This window comes from Rattus norvegicus, chromosome 19 (assembly GCF_021556685.1).
Source record: "Rattus norvegicus strain SHRSP/BbbUtx chromosome 19, alternate assembly SHRSP_T2T, whole genome shotgun sequence".
Taxonomy (NCBI): Eukaryota; Metazoa; Chordata; class Mammalia; order Rodentia; family Muridae; genus Rattus; species Rattus norvegicus.
Window position 1 is genome coordinate 33,334,264 of NC_141552.1, and position 16,634 is coordinate 33,350,897.

Here is a 16,634-nt window from a genome sequence, read left to right on the forward strand (position 1 = left end):
CTTTACAGAAGACGGGGCAGGGCTCTTAGAGCTGACAGATAGGCACCTTCGGAACTTTTAACACTCTGGGCACAGAAGAGAAGGCCTCCTGCAGTAGATGGCCATGGCTTCTCATGTCATCTTCTATCACTTGTTATTAAGCAAACAATTTGGAACGTCGAGTTTCTTTTAATGAAACACTGTACACATGTACGTAGTCCCTCCAAAAGAGACGCTTCTTTTTCTTTCTATCTTCTATATGCTTGACAGGGAAAGGGAAGGAAGGTCCAGCAGGCAGGAAGCCACAGTAGGACACAGCTATGATCCCAGCAATCCTGGATACTCTGCTAGAAAGATTAAAAGCTGAGGCCAACCACACACAGTGAGACTCTGCCTCCAAAGAACAACCAAAAGGCTGGGCAGTGATGGCACACGCTTTTAATGCCAGCGCTTGAGAGGCAGAGGCAGGAGGATCTCTGTGAGTTCAAGGCCACCCTGGTCTACAGTTAGTTCCAGGGCAGCCAGGGCTACACAAGAAACCCTACCTTGAAAAACTAAAAAACAAAACAAAATACAAAAACCAAAATGACGAGGAACTGGAGAAGTGCTTAAGAGCTGTGAGTGCACAGAACAGAGAACAGAATGCTTTCAGCTCTGGGGAAGCCGCAGGCACTGACTGGATCTATAAAAGATCCTGAATATGATGCTGGCAACTTCTTTATTTTGCAACCAATTGAAATAAACTAACAATACCTCAAGATAAAGTACTAAGACTTGCAGGCATCTCCTGACGGAGAATTTGAGGTTAAGGAAAGGCTCCCTAGGAAAGATTCTAATCTAAACTTGGAGATTAAACGCTGACAGGAGTCACCATGTAGCACCATCTCAGCTCCCTTAGCCTAAGGAACCAGAGCAGAGGTGGTCTTCACAAGTGCCCACAACCTTTCGTGAACCCATTCACAGGAAACACAAGAAATGCAGTCATGTGTCAGCCGCACGCACACATAATAGCCAAGCATAAGACAGCACAGCACAGTTGCTCGAGACAAACTTTTTAACAGCTTCGCTATACAGACTGTAGCAAGACTCTGACCTTAGTAAAATCTTTAATGAGGTCTGCTGCTCTCACGCCATTCTGGACATTAAAGCTGATATCAACTTTCACTTCAGTAAAAGAATCTGTTAATTTAATAATAGGAACCTAGAAAAAGAAGACATAGAAGTTTAAAATAGTCTCCCAAAGTAAGTGGCAAAATCAGGATGCACAGGTCACTTGCTAGGCCTATGATCTCTACGCTTCTCACAAGACCATAAAAACACCAAGCGCTCTGAGGACCAAGCACCAGGCAATGCAGTGGATCATCTGCTGCCAAGCTTGATAACCTGGGCTGGACTCCAGCCCACAAAGTGAGAGAACTAACTGCACCATGTTGTCCTCTGACCCCCACACCTACAAGGGCCTGAATATGTATGTATGTGTGAGAGCATGCACATACACGTAAGTAAAATGAAAAAGTTCATAAAAAGCAATACATAAAATACATTTTATTTAAAAACTGTTTTGATACAGAGCTTCTCTGTGTAAAGCATGGCTTCAGAGATAGCTCAGTGGCTAAGAGTCGTCCCTCAGAGAGCTTAAGTTCAATTCCTAGCACCCACATTGTGGCTCACAACTGGCTGCAGCTCAGCTCCAGAGGACCAAAGCCCTCTGCTGTGCCCCCAAAACGCACAGACAAAATAAAAACATCGTTTTTTAAAAAAGACCTTGGTGCACAAGATCTCGAATGCAAAATAAGAGAACAACATCTTCTGTTATAACTAGGGGCTATTTAACAGAAACGAACTCACACTGTAGACCAGGCTGGCCTCAAACTAAGAGATCGTCTGCCCCAGCCTCCCAACTGCTGGGATTACAAGCCTGTGCCACCACTGCCCAGCTAGTAATCTATTTTAATTCTGAAGTCCTGACCGGATTATGCATGAAAATTTGGCTATTATTCTTACATATAGCCAGAACAAGTTATTTTAATTCACCAATAACAGTCTTTAAGCATAGTCACTGGACATTCACAAAATGATTCACTGAGTCACATCCCAACCATGCTATGCAAGATTAGAATCCAAGCTTCTTGTGCAGGTAATAAGACTCACAAAGACACAACGCTAAGAACTTACCGTTGCTTTGTCTAGAACTTTCACGGAATCCTCGTCAGCGACTTTGTGTTTCCGAAGGGCTTCTTCCAGGGTCCAAAGAGGCAGGTTCTCCCACTTCCCAAACACCACAAGATCGATGTCGCTGTAGGGAACATGTGAGAAGTTTTTAAAAAGTATCAGTCAGGCCCCGTTGTAGCTGAGAAGTATGTTTACCAACTTCAAGTTAGGGCACTGAGAACCCTTTTCCCTCTCTGTTTCAGAACATCAATGTGCTGATAGTAATGTGTTTTGGAAGGGAAGCAGAGGAGAGGAGAACAGGGAATGCCAATTTTAGCAGCCTCATACCCTCAGCTATTTCGCAGAACTCAGGTCCCAGAACATGGGATAATATTGACAGAAACAAACCCTCAAACATATTATATCAGTGAATGGTTGGTTTGTTTGTTCCTAAATCTTTCTGGTATTAAACCTCAGGTGTGCAGTCTCAATGAGAATGTGACTTGAACACTAAGCTGCATAAAGCCTGAGTATCAAACTGAACCGACTCCCACAGTGTAAATGAACACACCTGCTTCCAGTCTCTCAATTATGGTAAGTGTTCTAACCAAGCTTAGGACAGCCAAGACTACAGAGACTGTCTCAAAAACAAGAAATAAGCCCCATTTCTACTCAGACTCATTCAATAGCCCCAGTGTACAGTAATCCCTTCAATGCTTCATAAATATACTAACCTAGTAGGTAAATACAGGCCAGTTTTAAAACTTCCAAATATCTGGACCTAGAACAGGGGGAAAAAAAATCACATTAAGCTACCTATAAAGAAATGCATGTTCCTTTTGCCCTCTACTGGTGTTTTAGTTTGTTTTTTTTTTGGTTTTTTTTGGTTTTTTTTCGGAGCTGGGGACCGAACCCAGGGCCTTGCACTTGCTAGGCAAGCGCTCTACCACTGAGCTAAATCCCCAACCCTCTACTGGTGTTTTAGAATGGCCAGGAGGGTCCCAACCCCAACACAAGGCTTTCCTAAAGTAGGGACACCATGCCTCACAGGCATTCACTCAGAACATAACATATAATCTAAAACAGAGACCTTGAGGCCATCAAGATGGCTCAGCAGTTAAAGATGCTCACTATGTAAGCCTGATGCCCAGAACACATATAAAGGCAGAAGAAGCCTGACTCTGTAAAAACTGTCCTCTGACCTCTACATACATGCAAACACATACATATAATAATAAACAAGTGTACACATTATACACAAGTTATGTTCCAAAGGTTAGTATTCTCTTACAAAACAAGGTCACAAATCCTTAATTCTGTTCTCTCTGCAGTTCTCTCACGAATTCAGAATATTTCAGCTGCTGACCAGGTGCTGGTGTGTAGGTCGGAGCAAGAGAGTACAAGGAGCAGTCTTTACAAGATCCTGACATGCGATCAATTGAGAATCTCAGCCTACTGAGAACGTGGCATCCAGGCAATTTTACATGTGTCTGTCTGGAAGTTAAATCTAGGATAATACGAAACCATTCTGGTGGAAAAGACTGGGGGCCTAGCCATATCTTTGCATTTCTATTTGTATGAATACAATCGCCTACCTCAGAAAGGTCGAAACATCAGGGCATCTTAACCTGGGGCTTGTCCTTCCTTGCTATACAGGCTCTGTGCTGTTCACTGAAGTGCTTAACGCCTTCCCTTTCTACCCACTAGATGTCAGCAGTGCTTACCGAATCACGCCAGGAGCCATCTCTGCTCTGCCCCAGGGAACACAGGCAGCTGGGCAGGGAAGCCATGACACTGCAGTGAAGAGCAGCTGCTCACTGAACACCCACACCTTCCCTTAGTCTTTCCACTCGAACCCCTTTCTTTTACCAAACGAACAAACCCTCCCCCTGGTTTCCCTTCCATCACTTCAGGAAGGTTAAGGAAACTACGCCACAGAGTCAGTTACTCTTTGAACAGCGAAGATTCTAGAACAGACAGACCTGAAAGAATCCCTAAAAAGGGAGGTATTGATGCCAATAATAAGAGCTACACGCAAGTGGAAACCCAGGCAAAAATCCCGTTCATTGACTGAGGAGTCAAAAGAAGCTGGAGAACAAAGAGTGGTTTGCAGTGAGAGGCACACACTGGCCTGCATTTGCCCAAGACTGTCAACTTGCCATCAGCTATCAGCAAACCGTAATGTTCACACTGACAGGCTAGATTAGAAACAAAGATGAAGCCTTCATCAATCCCCTCTAATAACGAAACACTGTACCGAGGCTGGACAGATCGTCTCCTCGCATTAATGAACTTAAGCTCCATCCACTTTCTTAGGTACTACTCAGAACTGAGAGGAACAGGTTTAGGGTAAAGCATCTGAGTGGAAGAACGTCACCACCAAACCCCACAGTCTAAAGGCTGTAGGACACTGCTGGCTTTAAGATGCGATTTGACCAAAGCTGGGCGTGGCTCGTGTCTGGGAAACTTAAGGAGGCTTGAGTTGAAGGCAGGCCATGGGTATGACATAAGACTGCTACAGAATAAAGCAGCCGAGGCTACACAGCACTTACAGAGTGTGTGTGTACCTGAGACAGCCTGGGGCAGGGCCCCGCTCAAGCCCAGGCCCAGGACAAGTACTCACGTCAGCACTGGGCCAGAGCTCCTTAATCACACTCTCGATCCTGCTCACCACCTCCATCCGCATCTTCTCCTCCTCGGGTCTGGGAGACATGTACTCATAAAAATCACTGATTTCTTCATGCAGACTGAAGAAAAAAGCAGAAAGCAAACATGAGCAGGGTCAATCCAGTAAGAAGTCCGTTTCCTGAATAATCTTAAAATCTTATAATTCAGCTGAATGAATTTATACTTGCAAATTTTTGCCTTCTTTAATATTATAATCATACAAGTTAAAGTGGTAAATACAGAATTTAATTAAAAGAAAGTAAGAAATCCCTGTGTGGTCCTCTACTAAGCTGTAGGTGAGTTTTTGCCTTCCTTTTTCTTTCTAAAAATGGAAGTCATGCAGGCCAGGTCTCAGACTCTGCAGTCACAAAGCGGGAAGGAAGGTCCTGCATCCTCATAGCTTTCTGACCATCCCTTCTCTCCACAAGGAGCAAAACAGTATGGCATTTGCTTAACAAATTAACTGTCAAATGAACAAGCTGGTCAGTGAGCCCCAGCAGAGCCCTGAGAATGGCAGGCAGAGAAGGGCTCAGAAGGTGCCACAGGCTTCCATGCATGCAGTGGGCAGGGCACAAAACCAAAGGCCCAAGCACATCAAGTACTCAGGCATGTCTGGAGGGGAACACAGATGTGCATCTAATGGGGAAGACTGGCTCAGGATAATGACAAAGCTAAGAAGTTCAGGCTGGGCTGAAAGTGTGGCTCAGAGATGTACCCCTGGCAGGTTCAATGGCAGGAATTTATCCCCAAGAATCATAAGAAAGAAGGAAGGGAAAAAGGGAAGGAGGGGGAGGAAAAGAAGGAGGAAGGAGGGAGGAAGGGAGAAGCTGGGGGAAAGAGAAGGGAATGTAAAGAAAAGGGAAAATTAAAAAGGAGGGTTGAGGAAACCTTGACTACAATGTGGAGTATTTAAAAGATCACCCTGACAACTGTATCAGATGGACAGAGTGGCAAGGCCTACAGCCATAATCACAGGAGAAGACCTAGGACAGAAAGAAGCTCAGAAACTCTATGCATTCACAGACCACTGGCTGGGCCCTGTGGGGTAGGCAGTACTGGACAGGACCAAAGGACAAACGGGCTGTGGGCAGAACCAAAGCCATGCTGTGCAGCAGAGGGCATGGGAGCAGCACCCTTGCTTCCAAGTCCATGAGAGCCTGGAGGGTTACCCCAGAGAGAGGAAGTGGGAAGAGACCCAAGAGAAGCACCCACTTAGCTCTCCCTGAACTTAGCTCTCTCTGAGACTGGGAGGTGAAGAGGTCAGGGGGTATCTACAATTAGAAAGCCCACTGGCCCTGGAGCAGGAAGACAGAACTCTAGTAGTAAAAAAACAAACAAACAAACAAACAAAAAAAAACCCAAACAAACAAAAAACCTTTCCTTTTCACTTTTTCACTGGCTGCAACTTCTACCTCACAAGACCCTGATGACTTAAAAATGTGATCAGTGGAGCGACCAACCCTTTGGTTCTTGCCTCTTTTACTGCCTAAAAACCTGAGTTCTAGCTCAGGCCATGCCTGAGAACTGTTATGTCCCCTGGACATGTGTGGCTCTAGGGGTCATGTTCCCTTCCCATGTGCACATGTGCAGGAAAGACTGCCAAGCAGGAGTCATGCAGGCCAGAAGAAATGATAAGAATGGTCACATCCTGCCTGTTTGTCATGCAATATTAAGTAATGTCTGCATAAAACTCCCAAGGTCCCATGGCTGAAGCAGGTGGATGTCTGTAAGTTTGAGGCCAGCTTGGTCCATACAGCAGGCTTCAGGCCAGCCAGGACTACACAGTGAAAACATGTATCAAAAAAACGAGAGAGAGAGAGAGAGAGAGAGAGAGAGAGAGAGAGAGGCGCGCTCAGCAGGTAAGGAGTTCCCTGGGATTGGGAGGTGAAGAGGTCAGGGTGCTTATCTGTCTTCAAGGTAAAGCAGTTCTCCGCAGGGTACTAGCCAGGAGGGAGAAGAACTCTGACAACTTCTACCTCTACCATATAAAGGCTCCCGTTCATGGTTTCTAACTCAAATGCGAACAGAAACATTGAGTCCACCTGCCAGTTGAAGTTTAGGTCAGATGACACCAGTCAAGAGAGTCTGTTCTCTGAACTCTCCTGAACGTGTACACTGGGAATGTGTATAGGATGGTAAACAGGGCTTGCCCTGAGCCATCCCCATCCAAAAACAGAGAGAAAACTCATCAAAGCAGGTTTTGTAAAGGTTGCTAGTGGTCTGTTCTGCACTGTTGTATCACAGACAGGTTTCAGAGAGGGACCACAGGTCCTTGTTACTACACAAGAAAACAAACTAGACAATCCCAAGGCTAAGACCTACAAAAGGGATTTCTGAACACAATGGTAAGGTAGAGAAGATTCTAAAATTTGCTTTCAGTGCTGTGATCCTGGGCTTTCTGCCAGCATATTAATTTAAAGGGAAATTATTCAGGGTTCTACAAGTTTTAAGACAGGATTTCCCTAAGGGATAGGCTACAGTTTAGCAGTAAAGTATTTGCCTAGCATGTGATGTGGAGGCCGGGATTGGATACCCAGCACTACAAAAGAAAGGACTAGGCAAGTCCTTGATAGTCTATGAACTGTCGTCTCCCTTCTGCTTCCAGAAGTTACTGCATTTCTTTATCTCCTTAAGCTGTTAGAAGAACCCAGGGCCCTGTGTGTGCTTGTCAAGAGAATCCCTGCCAGTGTTAGTTCATCTTTAAACCAGGGTCTGACTATGCAGCTCAGGCAGGCCTGCTGTCTTTACCTCCCCAGTGCTCAGGTTACACATGGTCATGTGCCAACACAGCCATCTGTGGGTAGAAGGTAGAAGGCCAAGCTAGTAAAGCAAAATGCCTTTCATCAGTAAGAAAAAAGAGACCCATCTCAGGTCTGGTAGGGTCTTCTTACTCATGCCAAACATACCCTGTCTTTTTCTATGCAACGAGTGACATGCACATCTTGGTACATTTTTCATAAATGCTCAAAGCAGACTTTTCAGTCCCTTTGAGAGTCTCCTTGGCCTGTTTGACTTTTTCCTCTTCTCTTTTTTAAAGACACTTTTATTTTTAGATTTTATTTATTTATTTTATGTATGTGAGTACACTGTTGCTGTCTTCAGACACATCAGAAGAGGACATTGGATCCCATTACAGATGGTTGTGAGCCACCATGTAGTTGGTGGGAATTGAACTCAGGATCTCTGGAAGAGCAGCCAGTGCTCTTAACTGCTAAGCCATCTCTCCAGTTCGGTCTATATGACATTGCTAGCACAGAATCACATAAATCTAGGTGCTTACTAAGTGCTACAGAGACTAAATTCTCTCTGAAGTGCCCACTCTTGGCTGGGTATAAGCTTGATATGATGACAGAATAAATTAGGTGGCTGTCTTTCACACATCAGTGCCACTGTGTGCCTCCAGAACTGCCTTAACTATGTATAGAAGACAATTTCTTCAGGGTCTGGATCTCGGGAACATCAGGGAGCTGACTGCAGCTCTTGAAAACTGAGCTCTGTGACCAAGACTACACTATGCAACACTGCCTGACCATGAGAATTATGTATTTAGTCTCTGTCCCTGATTCCTGAAAAACCACCTTGTAACCTTTGGAATCACTAAAGCACCCCATGCTCTTCTGTACAGGGATACCTGGCTGATGGTGGACAGCATCATGGTGATGCTGTGAGGACCAGGGTAAGAGAGGAGGCTGGGGCTTCATGTTCTACCCTGCCCCCTGGACATCAGGGAGAAGCTCCAAGTTGATCATGTTTACAGGATAAAGTTTGCTACCCCTGCCCAAGAGGCCTGGGTCTAACAGAGCTTCCCTGAGGGTGAGCAAGAGCCAGGAGCGGGCACAGAAGCTGGGGTGCTCTGCAGACCACCCTGCGTTTCTGCATCTCTGCCACGTATGCTTTAAAGTAGCTTTTATCAGATAAACTGGCAAACTGTTTTCAGTTCTGGAAGCAGCTCTGGCATACACCCCTAAGGAGTGGTCACAGGTTCACTAGTTTACAGGCACCAACATGGGACTTGCAATTGGGCTGCGGCCACCAGTGACAGAAGCTGTTGCTATCCCTGGATAAGTAGGGTCAGCATGCACTAGACTAGGGAACTACAAAACTAGAACTACAGACAGACAGCTGGGGTCTGCTATAGAACTGGTAGCTTCCCTGGTATAGACTGGAAACCCCTACACATTTGGACACAAAGGACAAGAGAAACTGGGTTTGATTGTTCTACCCAAGTGTCCTCCAATTGGCTAACAGTATTCTCTCCTTCTAAAAGTTAAAGTTACTTACACTTCTCCTATAAGGGCATGGAATATGCAAACGCAAAGGTAAAACAAGGTCTATTACAACCGCCGTCCAGGCTCACACAAGGATCTAATGCTTTACAAAAGCACTGACTATATCTATGCGAGAACTATTAGTAACCTGAGTTAAGTCTTAGTGTGGCTAAGGACATTCCCTTTTTGAAAAGGATGTATGAAAAAAGCATACATGCTACAGGTGGAAGTATGGATCACCAAATCTCTCAGAGGTTCATACAATTTCCAAACTCCCTGCTCCTACCTTTCAGAAACATCCCACCACGGTTAAGGGCATGGTACAAGGATGCACAACACAGTACTCATGATCAGGAAATGCTGAAAACTTACAGCCCGTAACAGAATCAGAAGGATTTCAATTACCAGCATGCATCTATCTACTCTTCCAATGAGGATTACAGTCTGCTCAGTGACATGATGGTAATAAGATCTGTCTTCTCCACAGTGGGCTTCCCGTGTGATATATGTATGTACATGTGTATATGCTTCTCTTGGATATGTGCACATTTCCCTGTTCCCACAAAACAAGATCTGGAACTTACTATTAACAGCGACTAAGTTCAGACAGCGACTTGGAAGAGAAGGGATTTATTGTTTTTAAATGTATACATTTACGTGACTCATTTTTTAAAATGTACATGTTAATGGCATTGTATGTTTTCAAAAACTAAATCTTCGTAACAAGGAATATATCTGTTAGAGAAAATTATTTTAATAATTTTACCTTGTACGGCAAAAGGTTCTACCTGTGTAACTAGGGAGCCAGAGCAAAAGGGATTCTGTGGTCAAATGGGAGGGGGGGCAGCATGACTACCAGGGGGCAAGGAGGACCCCAAGCCCAGGCCTCAGTGACAGCACTTTGGTACAGACACCACTGACTAACATACACGTTCAAGGAGTGTCTGCTGGTGTCAGAATTACGCACTCAAATTTGAGACAAACTTCCAAAATCACTAAAACTGCTGGTGGTATTTTCCTCCAGGGTGAATTCTTCTCAATTCCTCCAAGACAGGAAGGAAACTGAGCAATTAAGCCCTACAAAAATCACAAAGCAATATGAGTGGCTCCAGAAGGTTCCGGAATCCATGGTAGAAACAGAAACATATTTAGCCAGTTCAGGCATTCCAGCTTAATGCCAGACACCTCTGCCAGGCTATCGCCTCAAATGCCACAGGGCTAGAACCAAAGCTCGTCTTACTGCCAGTCCCAACTGTCCCCAGGACTTCCTCCTCCAGTCTCTGCATCCCAGGCCCACCTTTCTTCACATGCTCATCTGAGAGCTTCCCAAGTTGTTCTGCGCAAAACCAACCAAAGGCACACAGAAGCACTCCAGTCTGAGTACCCTGGGCCACATGTCCCAGGCCCTCTTTCCTCCTTAAAGCAGCAATTTAAAAAAAAAGTGAGCTTTACACAGCCTGCCTGTGCTGGGGGAAGGAAGCATTTTACATGCCAGCCTCGTTCCCACCTGGCTGAGTGAGGAGAGCGAGAATGCAGATATTGGGAAGCTTCTACCTGTACATCTACAAGGTTTACTGTTTACTAAGTGCAAAGCAAACTCCTCAGGAAATAAGCTATCACCATTAACAGACAATTAACCTCACAAGACAATTCAATCCAGGCATAATTTAGTGTGTGTACAGATCTGATCCCAGTCATCAGGTCACTACCTACAATCTGTGTTGCTCTTGTTATTATTAATTACTGTGTGCATGCAGTGTACGCAGAGGCCAGAGAGGGTATCAGATCTCAGTTACAGACAGTTGTGAAGCAACCTGTGGGTGCTGGAAATAGAACCTAGGTCCTCTGGAAGAGTAGCTAGGGCTCTTAACCATTAAGACATTGCTCTGGGGTTGGGGATTTAGCTCAGTGGTAGAGCGCTTGCCTAGGAAGCGCAAGGCCCTGGGTTCGGTCCCCGGCTCTGAAAAAAAAAAAAGAACCAAGACATTGCTCTGGTTTCCGCATTCTTTTTTTAAATCTTTTTGTTTGTTTAAATGTTTTAAAGGTTTTGAGAAAGAAACAAAAAACATAAAGTAGGAAAATATTCAGGAGACTGAGAGAATGAGAAGAAAAGCCACAGGCCTGCAGTGGCGGTGCATGCCTCTAATCCCAGCAGAGGCCAGCAGATCTCTGTGAGTTCCAAGCTAGGGCAACACAATGAACGGGTAGCTTCCCTGGTACAGACTGGACCACATACGTGAAATAGATAGATAAAACTTAAACAAAAAGGCCTACACCAGGACACAGAGAGCAGGACTTTCATGGCTACCCAGGTGGAGGCAGCCAGCATGGCCTTCAGCAGAGGAAATGCAGTTGCATCCGTACAAAGGAATATTACCCAGCACGAGAACGAAGAGCTCTACCATGCCAGGAAAATTTAAGGACTCTTAAATGCTGGCTGCTGAGTGAAAGAGGCCAAATTCAAAGGCTGTAAATGGTGTGACTCCAACTGTAAGACATCTTGGGAAAAGTCAGACTGAAGAAGGGAAGAAAGCTCAGTGGTTGCCAAGAGTTGAGATAGAGCAAAGAAGTTGGGGCAATCAAAACAAGCCTCTGTGATACAAAGTGGATCTATTATCCCATAGAGTGTGAGAGGTTCCAGAAAATACTGATGTGTTGAGGTTTGGTCTGTTTTATGTACTGTTCTGCTAAATACTGGCCCTGGTTGTCCCCAGGGAGGAGATTCTCATGATGACCCAAGTAACGCTATGTGACCTTGCCAAGTTATCCCTGATTGGTGAATAAAGATGCCTACAGCCTACAGCTTGGGGTAGGAGGCAAGGACTTCGAGGAGAGGGAGAAGGGTGGAGAGAAGACCTGATGGGTGGGTGAGGCATGAAACATGTCCATAAGGGCTGCAACTGGAGCTAAAAGCTGCCCAGATGAAATATGGCAAGTTATAACTCGGGTTACTGACAGAGTAGTAGATACAATAGCATAAAGGACAGGTGACCACCCAACTCTGGTGAGGATTAAGGCTTACTATAAATAGAAAGGTTGTGTCTTTTCTCTGGGAACTGAATGATCGAGGCAGTAGAAACCCTCAACTGAGAGTGAACATTTCCTACTGCGCTGACACACATCACAGACCACTCGCTCACACCATGTCAATGAAGGTTACCTAACTGAACAGACAGGCTGCTCCGGGCCAGAATGTCATGAGGGGGACTCAAGAGGGCGCCAGGGCTAGACAGGGAAACCCTGGACCATCCACTCAGTTTTGCTATAAACTTTGTAAAGCTAAATGTAAGTTCTACTCTATTTTCTTCCAACTGTTTTTTAACTAACATGTGTTTGCAACTGTGAAAGACAAGTATGAGAGTGTACTCTACCTGTGGACCTATCCCAAGAACCCTGCAGACTCCTTAACCCATGGACAGACGCATATACCAAGGTTTGTCCTAGACACACAGTAATTTATAAAGTAGGCAGAGTGAAGATTAAAATAGGATAATTGTGCCGACATAAGTTAGGTGAACACAGCGGTTTGTTTCTTCTTCTCTTCTCATTTTCTCAATTTCTTTACTTAACTGGGATGGCAGTACACACCTTCAGTCCCAAACTTCAGGAGGAAGAAGTGGAGGCAGATGCATCTTAAGTTTAAGGTCAGCCAGGAGACTGTCCTTTTTGGTTTTGATTTTATTTTGTTTTCCAAGACAGGGTTTTTCTGTATAACCCCGGGTATCCTGGACCTCACTCTGTAAACTAGGCTGGCCTCAAACTCACAGAAATCCACCTGCTTCTGCCTCCCAGGTACTGGGATTAAAGGCCTGCATTAGTTTATAAGACAATGTCTTTCTATTATGTCCCCTGGCTGTCCCTGAACTCACAAGGTCTGCCTGCCTTTGCCTCTCAAGTGCAGACAGTCTTTTTTTTTTTTTTTTAAAGATTTATTTATTCACTTCATGTATGTGGGTACACTGTCACAGTCTTCAGACACACCAGAAGAGGGCATCAGATCTCATTACAGATGGTTGTGAGTCACCATGTGGTTGCTGGGATTTGAACTCAGGACCTCTGGAAGAGCAGTCAGTGCTCTTAACCACTGAGCCATCTCTGCAGCCCCAGACAGTCTTACTTAAGGAAAAAAGGTTTTTAATTCTTACAAGACTGAAATATGGCTAAGCAGTAGAATGCCTTCGTAGCAGGTATAAGCCCTCAGTTCAATTCCTAGAAGACAAAATCTGCCAGATGTTATCTATCGCTTCGCTTTAGCACATCTGAACTGCCATAGCCAGTCCTTTGTATTTTGTGGCCATTTCTAAGTCAAATGAAGGTCATTTAAAGGTTGCCCTAAGAGCCTGTAACCAAATATGTGTGAGGGCAGTTAGTGGCTGGCTGCTGTGTAATAAGCACGATGTGGACACACTGGATGAAGTCACAGTCCAAGTCCTGCCCAGACAAAGCCAAATTTCAACCTGCTAGCTGTACTAAAATCCTAGAAATTATTTCTAATGTTTCCCAGTAAATGTTTCACCTTCACTGACTATGGAAGACAAAATCTTTCTCTACTAAGTGTCCAGAACCCCAGACAGAATATTCCATCTTTCTTTCCCCAGCTACTGGATATATATTGCTCCTTGAACAGTACACAATGGCCCGCCTCCTACTTCCCTGATTCAACAGCAAACTCTTCCCTTAGGTAGACAGTTTTACTTCCAACTGGCCAATAAGATGTTGGCAAGACCATACGACAAAATGTGCTGGAGGTTCTGGACAGGAGCACCCAGAGATGGCCCCAGTAGTGGACCACGCTTTTGATTGTGGTCCAAGATGGGTCATAAAAACACAAACCTAAAGAACCAACAACTACCGGCGAGAGAAAGCCCAGAAGAAAGGCCCCTGACAGCCTCTGAGGTCTCTGAAGTACATTACCACCGGAGGTTGACACACAGCAAACACCTCGTTTGTTTTTAAGTCTATCAATTTCTTTCCCTTCTATCTGTGTATCTTAATTCACACACAAAACCTCTAATAATAAACTCCCATCCACATTCATTTATGTGTTAAATCTTGAATTTTTTCCCAGTATACAGCTGTATGTTCTATACTCTAGGACTAAAATTATCCTTTAAACTTCTGACATAAATTGGGGCTTGGAGAGATGGCTCAGTGGTTAACGAACAGCACTTTCTGCTCTTGCAGAGAACATGATGGTGGTTCACAGATGCCTGTCATTCCAGTTCCAGAGGATCCGGCTCCTTCCTTTGACCTCTACAGGCACCAGGCATTCGATGTGGTACACACACATACATGTAGGCAAACATTCATACACATAGAATAAAATAAGTGCATACACCGAAACAAATAACATTCCTTTATAAAGCTAGAGTTGCTAGTATGAAACCAGTGACTCATCAAGCTCCCTGTAAGTCTCACAATGCTTCCTTGTTTCTTCTCCCGGACGCTCTTTTCAATTATTTCAACAAGTTATTGCCTACACTGCTGCAGAAACTGGGATTTTTATTTCCATTACTATCATAGGACAGAAAACCCTGTGACGAGGGCTGATCTGACTTAAAGCCAACACCATCATCATTCACAGCAGCTTAAGGGTCTAAATTTGGGCTCTGCAATTGATTCCTTTTGATGCTAACATTCTGACTTCTCTCCATCCACCTTCAGTCTCTATTCTGCTCAATACACTCACTAAAGAGACATCACAGAGCATCTAACATTTTGACACAAGAATCAAACTTATAATTCTGGTGCTGGCTCAGAGTTACACGGAGAATGAACACCTTCCATACTCCTGCCTATGCTGTGCAAAGCTGTGCCTGGACAAACCTCTAGCTATAAAGAGGGACGTTATTTTGTCCGTAAGCTCTAACCTATTCTCTAGCCCAAGTATCCATGATGCTATCAACATTAGACAGACTCTGCAAAAGTTCATTTCTAATTATAAGAATTTTTATGGAAGCCAGTCCGTTTCTGTAACACAGAGAATCAAAGAGAAATATACCATAGTTGTAGCAACTGAACATAAGAAGCCTAGGTTCTCTGGCCTTCGAAGTTCAGCATTTATAGCAGCAAATCCCTGAGCCTGCAAGGCCTTTAGTCTCAAACTAACAGCTACACCATTGGCTCCCCAGCTCTGAGACCTCTGGACAGAAACAAGAGTTACAGAGTATTGGCATCCCGGACCTTCCACTTCTGGACAGCCTGCTTAGGGACTTTTGTCCTTCCATAACCGCATAAGCTGCTTTTCTTAATAAATCACTGGTCTGTCTGTCTGTCTACATCTCTATTATTTCTGCCTCTGTCCAAATTCTACTACAGATTTGGTACTTGGAGTGGGGTTGCCACCATAACTATTCGAGGTGCTAAAACACCTCTGGAGAGGTGTCTTCCACCTCTGGCTGGAAGAGGCTGGAGACGGGGGTAAAAAGTACTTCAATGGCTATGAACAGAGCACCCAGAGTAATTCTAGTGAGGGCTTAGAAGACAAGCACAGCAAGCAGCTCTGAATGTGACATGGGCCCTCTCTCTGACTTTGGGCTTCTGAGCTCCAGCTAAATGAAAGCAACCTCTGTTCTTTGTGAATAACCCTGCCTCTGGTGTTTCATTACAGCACCTTCCTTCATTTTCAGTCTCTGTGTATGGACAAAGCCAGGAGGCTTCGCCTACTGCCTGCCACTCCATATGCTTTCAGGTCCTGATGTGACTCCAGACCCCCCAGTGACAGACAGCACGCTGAGCACTGTGCCAGGTCTTGGTCCCATCACGTGAGTTTGCCACAGACACATCTCATCTGTCACCCAGGACCTTCTACTCTGAAGAAGGCAGCACTTCTTGCCATCAGATGAGTGCTGTGCCCTTTGCTTTAACCAGAAAATGAACTTCCAAAAGTTCTAACAAGCACACTCCACCCCTCTCCCCACATCCACTCCGCTCTCTGTAACAGAGGTCATGCCCCAAAGGCGAAACAAAGCATTTGCATACACCCCACAAGTTAAAAATTCCTTTATAGTTTCATTTTTAAATGGTTGAAGAGAAGTGGGACCACTGGGACACATGGACAGCATCTACAGATGCTGGCTAGAAAGGTGGCTCAGCAGTTACGAGCACCGCTGTTCCACAGGAGGGCTTGGTTCCCAGGACCACACAGAAGCCCAGCGCCTCCTCCAGTACCAAGCATGAATGGGGTACACACTCATACACGTATGTAAAACACTCATACACATAAAATAGTGAAAATAAGTTTTAAAAAGTATATATAATTCAAATATTAAGGCACACATGAGTAATTTTTCCAGAATATAATCAATACCCCTCGCTCTTTCCCATGTCAACTGCAGCTGCTTATCCCCAGCACACCAGAGTGCAGAGGCTGAGGCAGAGAAACCACAGACCCAACAGGGAGGACGTGTTGTCTCTACAGGGAGCACTGTTGACCCTGCCATCCATAGGTTCCATAATGTCTTCAAAAGTAACACGACAGACCAAGGTACACTGTGTACGGCCCTGTGCCACCTTGATATTTGGGAATAAAGAAAGCTTTAGAGGAGACTGACAGTTGTCAGCATCCTC

The 16,634-nt window shown here is 44.8% G+C and overlaps 1 protein-coding gene across 9 annotated transcripts in view; it reads right to left on the reverse strand.

Annotated features, from left to right (window-relative positions):
* Positions 1-16,634, reverse strand: part of Tent4b (terminal nucleotidyltransferase 4B) — a 61,430-nt gene that overhangs the window by 13,512 nt on the left and 31,284 nt on the right. For 8 of the 9 annotated variants that reach the window (XM_087594516.1, XM_087594515.1, NM_001401226.1 and 5 more), the window contains 4 exons: positions 4,754-4,877; positions 2,865-2,911; positions 2,155-2,275; positions 1,073-1,180 (listed from right to left, as the gene is read on the reverse strand). In XM_087594516.1, the coding sequence (XP_087450642.1) occupies positions 1,073-1,180; positions 2,155-2,275; positions 2,865-2,911; positions 4,754-4,877 (400 nt within the window). The remainder of the gene's footprint in view (positions 1-1,072; positions 1,181-2,154; positions 2,276-2,864; positions 2,912-4,753; positions 4,878-16,634) is intronic. The other variant, NM_001107416.2, reaches the window with a different exon arrangement.